Source organism: Grampus griseus, assembly GCF_964374135.1.
Source record: "Grampus griseus genome assembly, chromosome: 5".
Lineage (NCBI taxonomy): Eukaryota > Metazoa > Chordata > Mammalia > Artiodactyla > Delphinidae > Grampus > Grampus griseus.
This window is the reverse complement of record NC_138998.1, coordinates 28,697,442-28,717,859: the sequence shown is the minus strand read 5'-3', so window position 1 is coordinate 28,717,859 and position 20,418 is coordinate 28,697,442. Positions and strand designations below refer to the sequence as shown.

The 20,418-nt window shown below is 40.0% G+C and overlaps 1 protein-coding gene across 3 annotated transcripts in view; it reads left to right on the top strand.

Annotated features, from left to right (window-relative positions):
* Positions 1-6,591: 6,591 nt before the first annotated feature.
* ARMC8 (armadillo repeat containing 8) overlaps positions 6,592-20,418 on the top strand; it is a 106,582-nt gene continuing 92,755 nt past the window's right edge. For all 3 annotated transcript variants that reach the window (XM_082654511.1, XM_082654512.1, XM_082654510.1), the window contains exon 1: positions 6,592-6,868. In XM_082654511.1, the coding sequence (XP_082510637.1) occupies positions 6,824-6,868 (45 nt within the window). In that variant the 5' untranslated portion in view covers positions 6,592-6,823. The remainder of the gene's footprint in view (positions 6,869-20,418) is intronic.

Here is a 20,418-nt window from a genome sequence, read left to right as displayed (position 1 = left end):
CTTTTGACATGTTCAATCAGTCACAGCACCTTCTCCATACACTGCACAAATTTTTTTCCATTTTGGTTGTTTTTACCCTTCTTGAAATAATAAAGCATAATATGCTCTGAAAATGTTTCTTTTTTTCTTCCATCTTCAATATTAAAATGGTTACACAAAAATTCACCAATTTTGATATCTTTTTTTTAATGCACGCTGATATGACAGCTGTCACATACAATCTAACAAAATTGTTTTGAATGAAGTTAAAGACAATAAAATGCTACTAGAGCCATCTTATGGAAAAAAACTGAAGGAATCTTTTGGCCAACCCAATACATTTCTTAGACTCCCTTGCTGGCTGAGGTCTGGATTGGCTTTTGCAAATGAGAAACACTTGTGTGAGGTTAGAAGGTAGAAGAAAAGTAAAAGCTGTTGCTTTTGTCTTCTGGCTCTGGAAATGGTGGTGGCAGCTCAGCACCCCAAGTTCATGCAGTGATGGTGAATTTCTCACTGTTCCTGATCTCAAGTGAAATATTCCCTCCCTGTTTGCCCTTTATTCCTTCCAATAATTTTGTAATCTTTTTGCTTAAAATACAAAAAATGGGTTCTTTTTTCCTGTATGTTGTACCAGCCAAGATGTCATTCAAGTAAAAGGCAACAAGCAAGATGTTTTCAACCATGAAAGTGCTCCAGGGAGACAATACCCATGAGCCCCTCTTGAAAATATGTTACTTGACAATGAAATCCAGCCAAATAAGACTTGAATAAACATAAATGACACAGGAAGGAAGAACTGTGTTTAAAAGATGATTGGGACCTCCCTGTCTGTTCAGTGGTTAAGACTGCATCTTCCAATGCAGGGGGTGCCGTTCGATCCCTGGTCGGGGAGCTAAGATCCCACATGCCGTGTGGTGTGGCCTAAATAAATAAATAAAGTCTCTTTTTAAAAATGGAGTGGGGTGGGCGCGGGGGAAAAAAGAGAAATTAAAAATGGTCCACATCAAAAAAATCTTTTAAAAAAATGGATGATTTAAAACAGAACAGAGTGAGGGGATTGGAAATGCCATGGTAGGGGTAGGGTACTTAATGAATATAGGGTGGTTCTGGAAGACCATGTTGATAGGGTGACATATTGAGCAGAAACCTTCATTAAATAAGGGAGTGAGCTGTGGAGATATCTGGGCAGTGAGTTTTCAAGTCAGTTTATAAATAAAATGTTATACACATCAAGGTAAAACATCCATCCCTGCTATCTGTATCTTATAATTGAACCAGGTGATTATGGCACCTACCACCACCTGATGGCAGCACATTCCACAGGAAAACTAAAGAGTGAGCAAGTCTGTGGTGGGAAAACTAAAGAGCGGCAAACATCACGGAGAGTAAGAGTCCTGTGGTGTCTCTAGCCTCTGAATCTTAAACTTGTCAGACATTCCATCTGGACTTCCTGATTTCATCAGATTTTTTTGTTAAAAAGCAAGCAATATCTCTTGTTTATAGGTTTAATGACGTCCAGATTCCATTCCGGTATTGTAAATGGTGAAGATTGGATTTGCTTTGCCTAGATTGTTACCTTCACGTCTCCATTTTCAAACTCATCTGCCTAATGTGGTCATCTTTGCTTGGGGTGGGTGTGGAGTTGTCTTTTAGTACCCAGGTAATCCAGAAGATGGCAACCCATCTGAAGACCTGCTGATTTTATAGTGTATCTTTTCCTATAAATAATCGGAGCTCTTGTCCTAGCACTGATTTTGCAAGATCTGCCAGTGTTTCCACAGCTAAGTGCAGAGAAGGGGATGTCTTAATTGTTCCATTACACAAATGTTTATGGACAAGCCAAGCTCTGTGTGGAGCAATGCACAGAGCTTTGCCTGGTCTGTTCCTGTTGACACTTCAGGTCAGAGCTTGGGTGCCACCCCCAACAGAAAGACTTCCTGTGACTTTAGTCCTGATGAGTTTCCCTCATAGATGTTCCCTTTGCCCCACACCTTTTCACGTATCATCCTACATTCTAATGACTTGTTCTCTTGTCTCTCTTCTCTTTTTTAAAAAAAATAAATTTATTTATTTATGGCTGTGTTGGGTCTTCGTTGCTGCGCGCGGGTTTTCTCTAGTTGTGGTGAGTGGGGGCTACTCTTCGTTGCATTGCATGGGCTTCTCATTGTGGTGGCTTCTCTTGTTGCAGAGCACGGGCTCTAGGCGTGTGGGCTTCAGTAGTTGTGGCTCTCAGGTTCTAGAGCACAGGCTCAGTAGTTGTGGCACACGGGCTTAGCTGCTCCGCAGCATGTGGGATCTTCCCAGACCACGGCTCGAACACCTGTCCCCTGCGTTGGCAGGTGGATTCTTAACCACTGTGCTACCAGGGAAGTCCTCTCTTCCCTTCTTTTGAAAGCTCTGTGATAACAGGGAATGTATCTCTCTTGTTAATTGTATTACACCACCACCACCCAGCACTGTGCCTGGCACATAGTAGGTACCTAGTAAATATATTTTATTGAATGAATTAATTTCCAGGATCCTTGGTCCTCTTATTATTATTATTCTCTAAATGAGTCCGTTTTTCATTATTAAAGAAAAACAATTGTTTAATACATAGTGACTCAGTTTTTTACACTTAAGTTCTTCACTCTGTGTTTCCTAAGAACAAAGGTATTCTCTTTATAACAACAGTACAGTTATCAAAATAGGTACATTAACGATGGTACCTCATCTACAGAATTTGTTCACATTTTGCCATCTTTCCCCTTGATGTCCTATATAGCAAGAGGGAAAATGTTTTTTTCCAGGATTCAATCCTAGATCACAAGTTGTATTTAATAAGTGTCATGTCACATTATTTTCCTTTCATCTATAGCAACTCCTCAGCTTTTCTTTGTCTTTCAGGCCAATTTTGAAGGATGTAGATGTGTTGTGTCTCTCAAGGTTTGTCTGATGTTCCCTCATGATCACACCCATGCATTTTTGGCAGGAATACCACAGAAATGATGTTGTGTCCTTTTCAGTGCATCATATCATGGTGTCTATTTATCCCATTAGTGGTGATATTAATTATAATCACTTGAATAAAGTGGTGTCTACCAAGTTTCTCTACTATCATTAGTAACTTGTGGGGAGGTTCCGTTTCTCATCATATTCCCACCAGTTAGTTTCAGCATCCATTGTTGATTCTTGCCTCAAACAAGTATAACTCATATGGTTGTCAAGGGGTGGTTTTCAAATTCCATCATTTCTTCTATATTTGTAAGTTGGAATTCGAGCACAGCAATTATTCAGTTATAAAAAGAGCATTTTCTTTTTTTTTTTACTGTAGTCTCTAATAGAGGACTTTCTCAACATCTTATTAATTCTGCTTTATGCATATACATATTTTACACCCGCCAAGCACCTGAATTATGGATGCATTATTTCCCATTGCAAAGCCCTTGTAGATTTTCCTTAACTGGCTGGTTGCTTAAGTGAGTGCTCAGTAATCCCATGTGGGAGAGTCCTATCAGGTCCCAGGGGATTATGTACGAGAGAGCAAATTATTGAACCTCTCAGAGTCTCACATTTTTGTCTGCTTGAAGGCAGGAACCATGTCTTTATTCCACTTTGAATCCCTAGTACAATGTGTGCGCCAGTAAACCCACAGTTAGTGTCTGTTGAACTGAACTATATCTCCTCTGCACCAGTGTTAGTCTATTTTCTCTTTTTAATTTATTTAAAGAATCTCTTCTGTTTTCAAATCTTTTAAAGGGTCTTCTAAATTCCTTTTGGGATCACTCAGTTTTTGTTTTGAATCTTTCTATATTTTAAGCTTTCCTTTTTTTTTTTTTTTTTGCATAGGTATGTTTCTACTTTCAAAAATACGGCTTTATTTCTCTACCCTGGCAGTTCCATTTAGATATCTATAAATACTTTTCAGATTTCTTTCTTGCTACTTACTTTCGATTGTGTATTTCTACTTTTTCTTTATTAAACTCACACTTTGTTGTCATTATTTTTTCAGAAATTAATACTGCTCTGAGATAGGGGAGGATGGGGAGAAATTTCGTTCCTGTTTTCAGGGGAGTCCGTGTGGCTATTCCCGCTCTACACCACTGGGCCAAAGTTTTGTTGTTGCTGTTACGTGGAGGCTGAATCAATTTTTTTTTTATTACCCTCAATTTCTACTCATTATTTAGGTTTGAAGGATGTACCTAAGATTATTTAGTAGCAAAATTTGAACTAGAAATGGGATTCCTGATCCCAAGCTTAGGACTTTGCTAATTAATGCTTCTTTCCTGTAAAATGGCTATGTCAGTTTTCTGGAAATAAAACAGAAAAGCCTGGATGCTTTGAGTCATGTTCCCTAGCCCCTCCTCACTCTGATTTCAGCCACAGCTGTAATGATGGTTCTGCTGCAAGTTCAGGTGCATGCTGCCTGTATCCTACCCCAAAGGAGAGCCTGCAGATTCTGCTTTTCTGCATCAGGTTAAGGAAGCCCTCTCTGTTCTGTGCACAGGTACAATCCAGGAGGGTAGGGAATTAAAAGCTGAGGGGAAACCCTCAACTAATATAGGATGGGAGTGGTGGATTAATACTCCAACCTCAAGATGGATATCTAGGGGGTGGGGCATGCTGTATGTTTTTCAGGGGTCCTTAGGGAATAGGCAGTGACTTCAACAATGGACCCTTATATTGACTTTTTCTCCTTTCTTTTCTCACTCTGGCTGATCCATCAATTCTGTTGCATGGAAACACTTTCCAAATAAACTACTTGCACCCAAATCATTGTCCCAGGATCTGCCTTTGGGGGTGCCCAAACTAAGCCAAAAATTCATTCAACAAACATTTACTAAGTGAGTAGTCTATGCTAGGCAGTGAGATAAAAGACCTGGAAGATAAAATTCCTGCTGCTCTGAAGTGTATGCTCTGAAGTGTATGCTCTGAATAGTGCCTGCTCTGAAGTGTATAATGGGGAGACAGACAAGTAAAATATTACCCCAAAAGTTAGAGTCTATTGTTGGAGATGCTATGTTAGAGGCAAGAACAGAATGATGTGTGAAGACATGAGGGAGGGGTCACCTAACCTATACTTAGGGGAGGGGCTTCCTGGAGGATGTATTGCTTGAGCTAATTAATGACATGTGGATCAAATACAGCTGCAACAACTCTATATCATACAAATGTCAACTGAAAATTTAGTTGATACCTCTGTACACTCTGTGTAAGGGCTCTGCTCTGCTCTGTTGTGGTATGTAGTACATGACATGATTCTAGGTGATACACGGATGGACATTTGAACATTTTTGTAGTTGTTATGTTAATGTGTACTAGAATAAAAATTAGGAGCACAATACACTTGATTTTTCAGGGTGTTATGATTTAGGATGAGGCTAAAATTATTTAATCAGTTGAAATTGGCTTTAAAGAAAAATATTGAATAATAATACCTGGGTGCAGATTGGCAAAGATTGTGTGGGTGGTATGCAGAGTACTGAAGTTTGGGAAATAGTGCTGCAGCAGGAAGAAAATCTACAATGAAATCATTTCTTTCCAGAAAGTCAACAGTTTGTTAGGGGGCACAGGCCCATAAGCGAGATTAGTACCACAATAAATTCAGAAACCAAGTACGGGGGAAGGTAGGAAAGCAGTGAGGAGCAAAGTGAAGGACAGGCTAGCTACAACATCAGTTGGAAGACAATTGCTCTAGTACAGGGGAGAGGTAATAGCAGCCTACATTAGGGAGCGGCTATAGCAATGAGAGAAAGACAAGTAATATAACAGGTTAATTGCACTCATCCTGTGAAAACCTTGCTGGTTGTGAGCAGCATGAAGTTGAAACCTGTCCAGCCAAGTCCAGGGCAGTTTTGTTCATATACACCCAAACACACAAATGGAGTGGGAGAGCTGAATTCATCAATCAGAAAATAGAATTAGAAGCATATTTTTATTTGGCCTCAATTATCAGAGGGTTTTAGTGTGAATTATTCAGATATTTGATTCCATTTTTTTCTGCTTGACTCAGAGGCTGCAGAAATGCTAACACATATATAACGTTTTCTACGTTCCAGGCATGTTCTAAGAGCTTTATATTTTCCATCTTCATAGCCCCTTATTTTGCACAAGAGGAAACTGAAGCATAGGAGTTTAAGTAACTTGCCGAGGTAATGCAGCTCTGTGAAGTAGCAAGGATTAAACTCAGGCGTTCTGCCTCTAGAGTATCTATTCTTAACATTACACTAGAATAAAAGGGTCGGGCAGATAATGCTGAAACAGGTCACACTTCAAGGGTGGATCGTGAAACACTCTTACTGGTGGCAGGAGCCCTGGTTCTGAGATCACAGTTTCTCCATCTGTAAAATGGAGATAATAACGACACTAGGAGTTTGGTGCAAAGAAGGAGTGAGATAATGAATGTGAAAGTGAACTTCAAATTATGTATTTGGCTCTACACACCAGTTTTTCGGAATAATGAGTACGCGAGCTCAAGAAATTGCAACAAATCAATCTGTGACGCTTACAGCAAGACTCCGCCCATGCGGCTCCGCCCCTGAGGCTCCGCCCACCGCGAGCCGCAGGTGGGGCCGGCCGATCTTCTTTGCGCATGCGGAAACTGCTGCGCGCTCCCACCTCTCACCCGGGCTGAGAGTAGCTGCCGTTTCTGAGAGGACGATTCGTAAGGAGGCCCCTGGTGCGGTTTCCCTTTGCTCTCCCCTCTGCGGGCCCTGGCCGTACTTCAGCGGTGTCTAGAGCGTGGTCCGTTCTCGTCTACCTGCCTGACTTTCTTCAGAGGTAACTGTGGTTGGCCCAGTAGTCGGCTGTCGAAAGTGCCGGCCCCGGCGCCGGCGCCGGCCGCAGCCGGGTGGGAAGGCTCAAGATGGCGTGCCTGTTGGAGACCCCAATCCGCATGAGCGTCCTTTCGGTGAGTTACCGGCCGCAGCCGCTTGGCTGCCCGCCTGCCCGAGAGCTCGGGCCCAGCCCGCAGCATTCACCACCAACGCGGCGTGCCTCCTGGGCACCACTCCTTGGGGTGGCCTCCGGCTCAGCTCTAAGCAGGGGAGTTGAGAGAGGGTGGGCGGGGGGGAGAGACGGGACCCGGCCGAGCCCGAGACGTCTCCAACTCCGGGAGCGCTCACCGGTGCAGGTTCTCAGGACGGCGTCGGGCGGGCCGGGTGGTTGGACACACGGGCAGCTGGCCCGGCGGCGCGGCTTGGGCTTTGCCAGGCGTTTCACCGAGCCTTCTTACCGATGCCTCTTTCCTGGGGCCGAGCGCTTTGCCGTGTGAGGCGCCGGGTTTGCCGCTGGCCTGGGGGTGAGCGCCCACTCAGCCCTCCGCGGCTTTGGCAAAAAGAGACGGAGGCTTCTTGGCCCCCACTGTCTCGGGCTGCCAGGCCAGGTCTGTGTGGCTTCTATCGCGTCCCAGCACCCGGTCACAGGCTAGAGCTGCTTGCTTCTTGGCAACGGGAATTTCTTATCAGCTGCAACGTCTCCTAGTGTATGTAGTTATTTAAGCCCCTTTTCTCCGCTCTGCTGCGGAGTCTAGAGGAACCTGTGACTGGGCTTCCTTTTTCCTTCATGGGGAGTCAAACGTTGAAAAAAGAGATCAGATTTTCCTACTATTGAAAGAAGGGAATGTATTGACATGCCTGGAAGTAATACCTAGTTTGTTCGCTTAAATTTAAAAATGAAACTAAAACTTTCACCTTTGCTGTGTTGCTCTTGAGAGAACCAAGGACCGGGGGTGAAAGTTACTAGGAGATAACTTAGAAGGGTTTTGCAACAAATGAGAGCTGTCCAGCTCTGAGAATGGTCAGTTTACCAATGGTCCATTTGCTGTTGTTGGAAACAAGCAGGCAAAGACTGGTTGACCATCTTTTAGACTTATCGTGGAAGTCAGTCTGATGTTGAGAGGATGGTTGGATTATAGATGCCTTGTCAGGTACCTTGAGGCTGTGGCTCCAGCGGGTTTCTCTTCCCTGACTTCTCCCACAAACACAACTCACCTATCTGGAAGCACTTAGGACATTTGCTGCAGTTCACAGTTACAGCATTGTGGCATATTCCACCTTGATTTATTTGGGCGGGGGTGGGGTGGGAGCTGTACACAAATTTGTCCTCTGATCCATTTCAATAGTCCCTTTTCTTATTTTTAAACTGTAGCTGGGGAAATACTGCTCACCTAAGCATTGAATTAGCTTGTTACTCCACCTCTGACTGACACCTAGGAACATTTTGTGGGAGAGCAGGCCAATGACTTTCCCTCATTAGCTTTTTGTTGTTTTTTTAAGTATGCATCTGGACTGTTCTCAATTTCCTTAATTATCTAGCTTATCCTTCATTTGAAGCTTCTTTAGTTTTTGTACGTTGTCAACCCATGTAGTGTACAGTTGAAATTTTTGGGGTTTTTTTTTCACTCCCTCAGTAAATAATATTTCCTATTTTACTTTATTCAAAAACTTCTTGAAGAGTATTCCCTACTTCTAGTGGGCATTTGCTTTAGCCCTAGTCTCATTGGGGGCTTTTTTTTTTTTTTTAAGGTTTTCACAGTCCCAAAGTTTGGTCTTTCAGTTCTTCAGTTCTGGAGCCTTGGGAAAACAGACCTTTGGATAAATGATTTAAACTGTCTAAACTCACTGATTATAATAATTTCAAGTGAAGCCTGTACCTTTCAAAGTTCTACCTAGGGCACCACTTTTTGAAATACAAAGTGCAAGTGGAACAGGAATTAATCATCAGAAATTATCTTGAAAATAATTGGTTCCTTTAATAGGCTACTATTTTGCACAACACCCAGTGCACAGTTGAGCTCAGCTATGCCTTCAGGAAGCTCACCATCTGAATGACTCCATAACCTGAGAAACATAATTCTCACCAGAGGCAGATCAAATGGTTTTAAAGAATTTCCATTCAAGGCCCTTTATACCTTCTCCTCTCTGAAAGATCTCATTCATTTTTATAACCTTAACTGTAATCAACTCACACATCTACATTGGCAGCCTTGACTGTTCTCCATCTAGTCTCACGTCTTCAGTTGTGTGGATGTTACCCATCACTTTCCAACAAAGCACATTACTTCTCCTAAGATAACTTAGTCCTGACTTCTCATTTCTGTTAATGGTATTATCTTTCATGGATCACCCACTGTTAAACCACTTGACTCATCATTGACTCTTCCCCCTTTCATGCCCCTATAGCTAATCAGTTCTTAAGTTCTGTTGGCTCTTCATTCTCAGTGTTTCTCACATCTGTCTTTTCCCATGACCACCCTCTCATTCCGGAACTTATCATTTTGTGCCTGCATTACCACAGTTCCTTGCAGTTATTTTTACTGCCTCTAGTGTCTTATCCTCTTAGTTGAATTCAGTTCTCTGCATTTATTTCCCTATACAGCACATCGGATGCACCGGTTCCCTGTTTCAATTCTTCAGTGGGTTCCTGTTGCTGAAAGGCTGATGTTCATATTCAGCTTTGGATATAAGATTCTTTATCCTCTGCATGAACCTCCTATCCCATATAAACTGGCTTTCTCAAGTTGAAGTGATCTTGGGTTCTTACAAAACCCAGTAACTCTTGTTGTCTGCCTGCTCATTTGCACATATGAATTAGAGCTTTGTATAGGTTTATTCATGTAACATATTTTGAGCTTCTGTCATTTGCCAGGCATGGCATTGGGTTTGGGAATACAGTGGTGAGCTACCTAGACTGTCTTTGCCTTCTTGGAGATTAGCCTAATGGAGAAAATAGACATCAAAATGTCACACAGGTTTTTGTGAATGGTGATTAGTGTTATGAATGAAAAATATAGGGTGCTGTACAAGCATGTAATAGGGGAACGTGTTCTAATATGGAGAGCAAAGAGAGCTAGGGAAGGTTTCCCTAAAGAAGTGACAATGAGCTAGAGTTCAAGGACAAGTAAGAACTAACTAGAAAAACAGAAGAACATTCCAGGCAAAGGAAACTGCTTTTGCAGTGGCCCTGAGGCTTTTAATAATTAGTCTGTTTTATCTTCTTAGAGAGTAAATTAATTCAGAGGTAAGTGCTTGACCTTTTCTTCTTCTTAACCCAACTACTTTTTATAGCACTTTGTCTTTCATATATTAGATTCTCAATAAATATTTGATTGAACTATTTATTTGGAGGAGTTGGACAAAATCTCCAGGTGTCTTTCTAGGCTACACCATGATCACCCCATCCCTGTAATGCATTTAGCATTACAACAACACTGTTTTCAACAAATTTATAAATTTTCCCATGTTTCCCAAACTTTTGGGTGATTTTACATTGATTGCATTTTTTTAAACGTTTTATTTTGAGATAATGACAGATTTACAGAAAGTTGCAAAGATAGTACAGAGAGATCCCTGTGTATACTGTACCCAGTTCCCGTGTTTGGTCACATTTTATATAACTATAGTACAATATCAAAACCACAAAACTGATATTGATATAAATATGTATACAGTTCTGTAATACCATAGTCAAGATCTCCCTCATGCTACTTCTTTATAGTCACACCTGCCTACTGCCCCACATGCACTATCTCTAACCCCTGGTGACAACTAATCTCTTCTCCATCTCCATGATTTTGTCATTTTCTATAATGTTGCATAAATGGAGTCATACAGCGTGTGATCTTTTGAGATTGGCTTTTCTCGCTCAGTGTAATGCCCTGGAGATCCATTCAAGCTGTTGTATGTATCAGTAGTTTCTTCCTTTTTACTGCTGAGTAGTATCCTGTGGAATGGATATATAATATGGATGTTTGAAAGATAGTTTGCTTAACTGTTCACCTGTTAGAAATTTTGGGCATTTCCAGTTTTTGGCTGTTATAACCTGCTATGAACAAACATGTACAGGCTTTTGTGTGGACATAACTTTTTGTATCTCTGAGATAAATGCCCAATAGTGCAATTGCTAGGTTGTATGGTAAATGTATGTTTAATTCTTAAAGAAACTGACAAACTTTTCCAAAGTGGCTGTACCATTTTACATTCCCACCAGTTATGTTTGAGAGATTCAGTTTCTTTGCATGCTCACCAGCAATTTGGTATGTCATTATTTTTTATTTTAGCTGTTCTAATAGATATATAGTGATATCTCATCATGGTCTCAATTTACATTTCTGTAATGATTAGTAATGTCAAAAATATTTTCATTACTTACTTGCCATCCATATTTTATTGAAATATGAATAAAATATTCTATTGAAATATGAATAAAATATTTTAGTGAAATATGAATAAAATATTATAGTGAAATATTTTTTCACGTCCTTTTGCCCACTTTCTAGTTGGACTTTTTTTTTTACGCGGGCCTCTCACTGTTGTGGCCTCTCCCGTTGCAGAGCACAGGCTCAGCGGCCATGGTTCACGGGCCCAGCCACTCCGCGGCATGTGGGATCTTCCTGGACCGGGGCACGTACCCGTGTCCCCTGCATCGGCAGGCAGACTCTCAACCACTGTGCCACCTGGGAAGCCCTGTTTGTTTTTTTACTGTAGAATTTTGAAGTCTCTTTATATATTCTAGATGTGAGTCATTGGTCAGATGGGTGCTTTGCAAATATTTTCTCCCCGTCTGTAGCTTATCTTTTCATCCCCTTAAACATAGGTTAAAAAATGAACTTTGATCTTAATTTCACACCTTGTACAAAAATTAATTCAAAATGGATCGTAGATTTAATTGTAAAATATAAAACTTTTAGAATAAACAAAATTTGCAGAACCTTGGGCTTGGTAAAGAATTCTTAGACATAACACCAGAAGTATGACCTATTTTTAAAAAAAATTGGTATCAGACTTGAGATGAAAATTTATGCCTTTTGAAAGACCCTGTTAAGAGGATGATTACAGTTTACTTTGGTCAGTTTGTAGTGATTTGAGAGAGACAAGATAATAAAATGCCTTTGAATCATACTGTAGGCTGGCACAGACAGCTAAGGCCTTTGTTACATTTATTTCCCAGTGCCATTATGCCTATTTGATGAGCAGTTATTTGCACTGTATAGGGTATTCCAAGTCTGGATATTCCTTGATTATGTTCTGTTCTTGATGATTATAAGCATTTGTTGGTCTTCAGGTGCACAGTGATTTGCTCTCTTACATGGACAACTGACAAGAGCTAAAAAAATTTTTTTCTGTGAGGTTAAGCTCAACTATCTTATAAGTATGAATTTGCCCTCTCTTGGTTTTTAGTAGTAAATGCAAAGTAAAATCTTGTAAGCACATTTTAAAGTTTCCCGTTTGTTTTCTCTACAAAACACCAGCAAGCACAGGATATGTCAGGAGGTGGTCCTAAAAGAAAACCAGTATGAACTTCCTAATCTTTAATGACAATGTGGGAAGAATGGGAGATGCTCTGGACATCTGGAAGATGTTTCTGGACATCTTCTATCTTTTTAAGGAATGATTGCCACCTGAATTCAGACAGCGAATGCTCAGGAAGTCTTTTAAGCTTTACCAAGAGTTAGGTAAGGTCTTTTAAGCTTTACCAAGAGTTAGGTAAGGTCTTCAGTTTCACTTGGATATTTATATCTAGCCTTCTTGTCTCCTCCCATTCTCATCAAGAATTTTAAAGTAGTACCAGGAGCCAGGAATTTCAGTTACCCTGACTTGTATCTTTTTGATTTCTGATTTGGCCGTTGTTTTGCAGTGTAATATGTTATGTTGGCTTCTAGGTAAAGATATGGATTTATTGACAAAGGATGATTTCTGTTATCTTCTGGAAATTGGAGAGCAGCTGCCTTCCCTGAGCTGTAGTGCTATGATCCTTAGGACTGTTTAGCTAGGAATGAAAAGTATTCCAAATAAGAGCTGTTTTGCGGAAACAGCCCCCACTTGTCACTTTGGTAGAAGAAAACTGTTTTGATCTCATTTCATAAACTCAGAAGAATAAAGAGTTAGCTACATTCTCTGGCATATTCATAAAACAGTTATTGGGGGAGGGGGAATGATGAGACGGTGTTATGCTTTCTATTAAAAATGAAAAGTTATGGTCCAGTGGGAAGAGTTTCCAGCCTATAGAATCTATTAATATTTGGAGATCTTTACCACCTGCAAAATGATTAGAGAACACATGATTCTTCTGTTTCTGGAGTGTTTTAAGAATTTATTAAGCTTTCAAAAAGTTGTAAGATGTGACTGATTGGATGAGGGGAATGAGGAAAAGGAAAGAGTCATAATCATGATCAGGCATGATTGACAAGATTTTTAGTTTTATATCTAGGTGGTATCCTCTACTGAGATGGTGAGGATTAGGAGCTGAACATGTTAGAAGAGTAAGGAGGAAGAATGAGTTTCATTTTGGACATGCTGAGTTTGAAGTGTTTTATGGGAATTCATTTAGAGGTGTCCAGTAGGCAGCTGGATATTCTGGAATGTTTTCCACACCACCAAGCAATTCTCTGGTTCTCTATGGATACTAGCTGGGTGTCCTACAATTTAACTCAATTCTGACACTATTTACTTGGAGATAGTGTCAGATTCCACAGGTTAAGTCCTGCAAGACTGCCCCCACCTCAGACAGCAGTTGCAAGTCCAGGTTGTTCTCCTGTCCTCTGACTGACCAGTTATAAATCAGGGGTTCCCACTGCTCCCTCCTCAAATTCAGTCATTTGTCAGAATGGTTCACAAAGCTCAGCAAAACATTTATCTTATAAAAGATTCAGATGAACAGCCAGGTGAAGAGGTACATAGGGCAAGATCCAGAAAGGTCCCAAGTGCAGGAACTTCTGTCCATGTGGAACTGGGGTGCACCACCCTCCTGGCAGGTGGATCCATTCACTTACCTGGAAACTTAATCACGTTTTATTCAGAGTTTTTATAGAGCGTTAATCTCCAGCCTCCCACTCTTCCACTTCCCAGAGGTTGGTGGATGGGACTGAAAGTTCCAGCCCTCTAATCACTTCGTCTTTTGGGTAACCAGTCCCATCTTGAGGCTATCTAGGGGCCCCAGCCTAATCGTTCATTAGCAAAACTCTTGAAAGATGTTCCTTATGAATAAGTAAAGACATTGATGTCACCCAGGAAATTTCAAGGTTTCAGGACCTCTGTGCCAGGAACTGGGAGAAAGACCAAATACATTTATTAAACCACAGATATAGAAGTCTAGTGCTTAAACCTGGGGAGATGATGATTATTGGTAGTCATCAACACATTGACCGAGTTCTTAACGTTTTAAGGGTAAGAGGCTCAACACCATCTTCCCCAGAAAAACATGCATCTGCCTAAAGAATCACATAATTTCAAGGGGCTCATAGATTCCCTGAAACCCACACATAAATCTTGAGTTAACAGTTCCTATTCTTTATTCATTCCAAAGTCAGTCACAAAAGCATAGAGCAAAATTTAAAACTCATTTTCAATCATTTTGGAATGGTAAAAATTGTAACAACAAGGTTTTAAAGCTCACGTAAGGTATCATATGGGGGATTTGGCTCTGAAGAACTGTAATCTTTTTCCCAGATTATGCCAGTGATCTTCCCCAAGGTGTACTGTTTGTACAGAAAGGGCTTTGTGTAGCAGATGGTATAGCAGGCCTGGGAGGCAGAGCTAGATGAGAGATCTAAGCCAGGACAAAGTAAGGCACTGTGGATCTGGGCATAGGCAAAGTGGAATAGACAGAAATTGCAAGTGGCCCGTGATACTGGCATAATAGTCACAGGCCACAATGTGGGTGATGGGTCAGGCAGATCCTGAGTGGTACTGTGGTCGGAAAGCTAATGCACCAATTGCTGGAAGTGACGGGCTGAGTATGAGTCAAGCACCATGGATAGCTCTGAGGCAAGGGTGTTTACTGCCTCTAAGAATCTGAAGCAAATAAAGCCTTTTGAAAAAAAAAAAAATCAGAAGGCAGCTAGCCTGTCTGGACTGTACCACCTCTGAGGTGTACCATGAAAGATGGTACCCTGGATCTCAAAGTCATTACATGATTGCAGTCTTGAAGAATAATTTAAACTATTCTTATGGTCAAGGACAACATCACCCGTGCCTGAATGGCCTCACTCTGTTATGTCAGGATTAAGAAGTAGGCATTTGAATGCATCCTAGTGGATTTCCTGGGCTATCTTATCATTTTGGAAGGCATCTAAATGAACCTTTGCCAACCCAGAGAATACCTCAAGCTTTATAAAACTCCTCACAATCCTTGTCACTCTAATGTCCCATATTAGGTTCTTGCTCCCTTGGGCTTCCAGATTCTGCTGTTTTGCACCATAAATCCTTACATGGTCCACTTACTCTGTCCAGAGAGATCTCTTCTTGGTCCTCAGTCTTCAGACATTCTTGTCTACATTGAAGAGTAAATGAATAGAATTTAATAGTGAGAAAGAAATCGTCTAGACCCAAATAGCTCTTTGTGATTTGTACCATACTTTAAAGGGATAAACATTGCAGTACCTGATTAGAAAGAAGCATGAATGCTAAATTGCTTCCAGTTCTTGAGACCACCTAAGCATCTTTATAGCATGTTGATACGATATACAAGGGCTATAATAATATTTTATTACATTAAAAACTCACTACTGTGCTCTGGCTTTCCTATTATGAAAAAAAAATCCCCCTTTGGGTAAGTAAAGTTATGGAATCTTTGCCTGAAAGAAGCCTGCAGATAATCTTTAGTTTGTCCTTGTCTGTTTTTTATTGATGAAAACTGAGAACCAGAGACTGACCTGTCCACTGTCATATACTATTGTCTATGAAGTGTTGTAGTCAGATTTCCAAACACATAGAGGAAAAATTTGTGTGCACAGCCTTACATTTTAGAATTTTATTTTCAAACTTTATATGACTACTGATTTATTAGCTCTTTATTTTAAAATAAGTTCTCTTAACATGTGAAATCTGATTTTCAGTCTTAATTACTTATTGAGAGGTCAGGGCTGCTTCTTATCCAAGTAGATTAAGTTTAAAATTATATATTTCAGTATTTTCATAATTGTGTTTATGAGATTGAAACATTATATTCTAGGAATTTTGGTTGTCATAAGTATGTTACATTCTGCACTGATGGGACCCAGCCAAACTGAAGTGCCATTTTATAAACTTCCCAAAGTTGCTAGAGACTTCAGAAAAGCAGGGCTTTGGTGAATTTTGGGAGGAAGGATGCTGCAAACCTCTAGGATCACCTAAGAATGAATCCCATAATAATAAAAAAAAATGTAAAGATAAAAATAGTTTAGGGCTTCCCTGGTGGCGCACTGGTTGAGAGTCCACCTGCCGATGCAGGGGACATTGGTTCGTGCCCCGGTCTGGGAAGATCCCACATGCCGCGGAGCGGCTGGGCCCGTGAGCCATGGCCGCTGAGCCTGCGCGTCTGGAGCCTGTGCTCCGCAACGGGAGAGGCCACGGCAGTGAGAGGCCCGTGTACCGCAAAAAAAAAAAAAAAAAGTTTAAAAAATACTATGTGATGGGTCTGCAAAAATTGAATGAGAATCTGATTGAATCCTAATGGGGCCAGAAGTTTACTAAAATACAAAAAAGTAAAAGAAAGGAAAAATCAAAATATCCACAAAATTTGGGGTTTACTTAGGCATTTTCTTCTAATTTTTCTTCCTTTTGGAGGCAAGTAGGAATTTTTTAATACATAGGGAGGGCATGATAGCCATCTGCAAGGAAAAGGTCAGTCTTTGTTATATTATCCTTTTTTGTATTGTTCCAGAGGGAGGTAGGGTTTTTTTCCCCTCAAAGTTAGGAAAAAATTCTCTAGTTCCTGGACTTCAAATTGAATAATTGTGAATCTGTGAGTGATCTAAGCAGTACAGTTACTTGGCATTTCAGAAAATTGTCAAAGTGACAGTAGGAAGCATTTGTTTGGACTGAGAGTTGGAGGCATCAGAAAATCAAATTTTCGTTTCAAAATGTTTGGGATGGAGAAGAGGTTCTGGAGCTCCCAGCTGACTGGAATGTTAAGAGCTGTTTCAGTTAGTGGTTCTCAACTCTGCTAGACTCCACATCCCCTTCTTAAAACGTATTTTGAAGCACCTCCTTGGCTCTCCTGGAGTGAAATTCATAGATAACTGCTCTTACATGTAAATTTTTAAGAGTTGGCATAATGCCTCAGCTGTGTTAAGGGAGAAAGAGCAGGAAACTAATTTATATTATTTAAATGAGTAAATACTCAGGTACTAGAAAGAAGTAATAAAATAGTGATATATTTACAAATAAGGGTAGTTTAACTGTAAATATGACTGCTATAAGACAGTGATATAGGTATGATGTGATGGCTACTTAAATACAATAAGTGATACTGTTTTTGATGTGATTTTTTTGAAGTGAACAACTTTTGATAAAGTTCCTAACAACACAAAGTACACCCTTTCCTGTATTCATATGGGAGTTGCATTCTTGGAAAATGGTATAGTAAAATGATGCGAAACACATTTTTTGTTTATATGTAAAATGGAGTTAGATTCTAGGCTCAGGCAATTAAAGTTTATTTTCCTACATGACTGCATAGTGGAAAGTCTTTTCGAGTATGGGCCTGTTGTCCCACTCACTGCAGGACATCTAGCATCCTTAGCCCTTGCCCACTAGATATCAGTAGCACCTATTGCCATTTTGACAACCCAAAATCACTTCCATAGATTTAAAGAATATATCTTAGGCAGTAGTGTCCCTGTTTAGAACTACTGTTTAGAACTACTGAGATGCTGAGTGTGTGGTGTTCTCTGGGGGGGGATGTATTAGTACACTTCCCTCTTTCTCTCCTGCACTTCTCCCTCCCCGCAGCTTGTGCAGTGTATAGTAAAAGGAGATGGAAATAAAATGTGCTATTAAACATTTCCCCCCATAGCATGTATAGCCCTATAATAGTCTATATTGTTTATTTATTATGTTTATTGCTTTTTATCTTTCTCCCCTTGCTGAAATGTAAGCCCTGCAAAGTTGGGCTTTTTTTGGTTCTTGCCTAGAACAGTGCCTGCATAGCTGTCTAAATATTCGTTGACTGAATTAAAGAGTACAACTTTAGCTTTGTTTTGTATTCCCAAGTGTATACTGTATCACTATAATACTAAATTGCGTTTCTCAAACACACCACATTGCTTCAGAACTCTTTTGCGTGTGCTGTGCTCTCCGCCTAGAGTCCTTATCTTTTTTTTCCTCCCCATTTCACCTAGCAAAATACTACTGGTTTTTCAGATTAATCATCCTTGCTGCTTAGATACCACCTCCCATTCCACCCCTAACTTCAGTTAATTGTATCTTCAGCTTTCTTTTTATCTTGTGTTCACTTTTATGGTTACACTTATCCTGTGTTAGAAGTGACAACTGTAACTTACTTACCTATCTGTTTCCTTTCTGTGCTGTGAATGAGTTGAGGGTAAGGGACTCTATCTTAACTCTGTTACCAGCACCTAGTAAATTAAATATATTCACATGTTGAATTTCAGCATGAAATAGGTTTTAAACTGAAGCTTTATAGAGCTCAAACATTCTGTTTTTTGGGTTGTGCTCCTTTCATCTCTTCCCTAAACCAGGATTTTCCCTGACAATGCTGAATGATCAACATTATGAACAATTTTATCTTGAAGTTCCTAGTAGTTTGTGGAATAATTGACACATGAAATTTTGATTAATATGGCAACAACTAGTTTAAACATTCATTTCTCAGGGGTCAGAATTCCCCAGTGAGATTTGTAATATTCCAATTTCTAAAGAACATGTGAATTAAATGAGAAAATAGATATGAAAATACTTTGTAAACTGTAACATACTAAACAAGTGTCAGGTATTATAAAAATATTTGTATTCTGTCTACCTTTTCTTTCTGATTCGGTGTATGGGTACGAGAACACTATAAATTGATTATTCCTTGCGACTTCCCTGGCAGTACAGTGGTTAAGACTCTGCGCTTCCACTGCAGAGGGCGCAGGTTCGATCCCTGGTCAGGGAACCAAGATACCTCATGCCAAGATGCAGCCAAAAAAAAAAAAAAAAAAAAAAAAATTACTCCTTGAACTATATATTGGTATTCGTAGCTGTGATTTTATATTGTCTGAGTCCATGGTTATACCTACAGTTATAATGCAAGTTAGTAATAAAAAGTGCACTAAGGATTACCTTACATATTTTTAACAGTTATTTTAAATCTCAAGTAATGAAAGTTTAGATTTCTAAGGTCAGCATTCAAATGCATATTTATTTCTTGCTAAGTACTTAGCTTGGTCTGAGAAAAAAGCTGCTATCGGGTGAGGAAAGATATGTCTGAATAATTAGGCTTTAATCATGAATATGACTATAAATAACTGAGAAGAGCATTAGTACATTTGTTAAGGCAATTATATTTTTTATACAAAAATAGGCTTTTCCTGAAATCCGTGTTTATATGGTTCATTTACAGTTTATAGGGGTTTTTCTTGTGTGTTATCTCATTTGATCCACACTCTGAGCTATGTGGTAACGTTACCATTTTATACTTGAAGAAACAGTCTCAAAATATTATTTTTGCCCTATGTCACAAAGCTACCAAGTGGTAGAACTAGGTTTCAAACCCATCTTCTGATCCCAAGTCATATATTCTTCTACCATTCAATGCCTGAATATGGTAGGATTAAAGAACATACTATTTTAATGAAATACACATAGAGCAAGATTTTAATGAAATAAAATAGTTTGATATTTTCTTATTTACACTTAAACCCTCACTCTTCATTGTCTAATAAACCCATTGTTTCACTTCAGGTTTTAGAACTTCAGTTGAACGAATTTACTTCTTCTATTCTTTGTGTTAAATCCCATTCGTGGCAAGTCTGGGACTTAATAATTTGGCATTCAGAACCTTTCCCGAAGAATTTTTTTCAAAAGGCAGGGTTTTAATTTACCCCAATCATGCGTAGTTTATTCAGAAGGGCAATTAGAGATTGTTCTGGTTTGCCTTTTCAGTATGTCTGACCAGTTTTCTGAGCTATCTCTAATTTATTAGAGATAAATTTTGTGCCACTAAAGAGGAATAAAAGGTAGGGCGAGCATATAAGCCCGGTTTGTCTCCAACACTCTTCATTTATGTGTTATTCTGTGACAAGTATTAGTAGTGCCCTCTTTCAGTCTTAAAATTATCCTGGTTTGGATGATAAATTTGAAGGTAGATTCATTGTCTGTTTATTGTTATGTAACAGATTACTTAGCTGCTTAAAACAACATTTATTATCTCACAGTTTCTGTAGATCAGGAATTCAGATGTGGCTTAGCCCCAGAGTTCCTTGTGAGGTTGCAGTCAGGGTGTCAACAGGAGCCACGTTTCAAGGCTCAGTTGAGGGAGAATCCATTTCCAAGCTCACTCACAGGATTATTGGCAGGATTTAGTTCCATGTGGGCTGTTGAAACGAGGGCCTCAGTCCCTTGCTGGCTCTTGGCCAGGGGCTCCCCTTAGTTCCATGCCATGTGGGGCTCTCCATAGGGCAACTTACAACATGGAAGCTGGCTTTTGACTGAGGGAGGGAGGGAGAGACAGACAGACAGACACAGACATGGACACAGA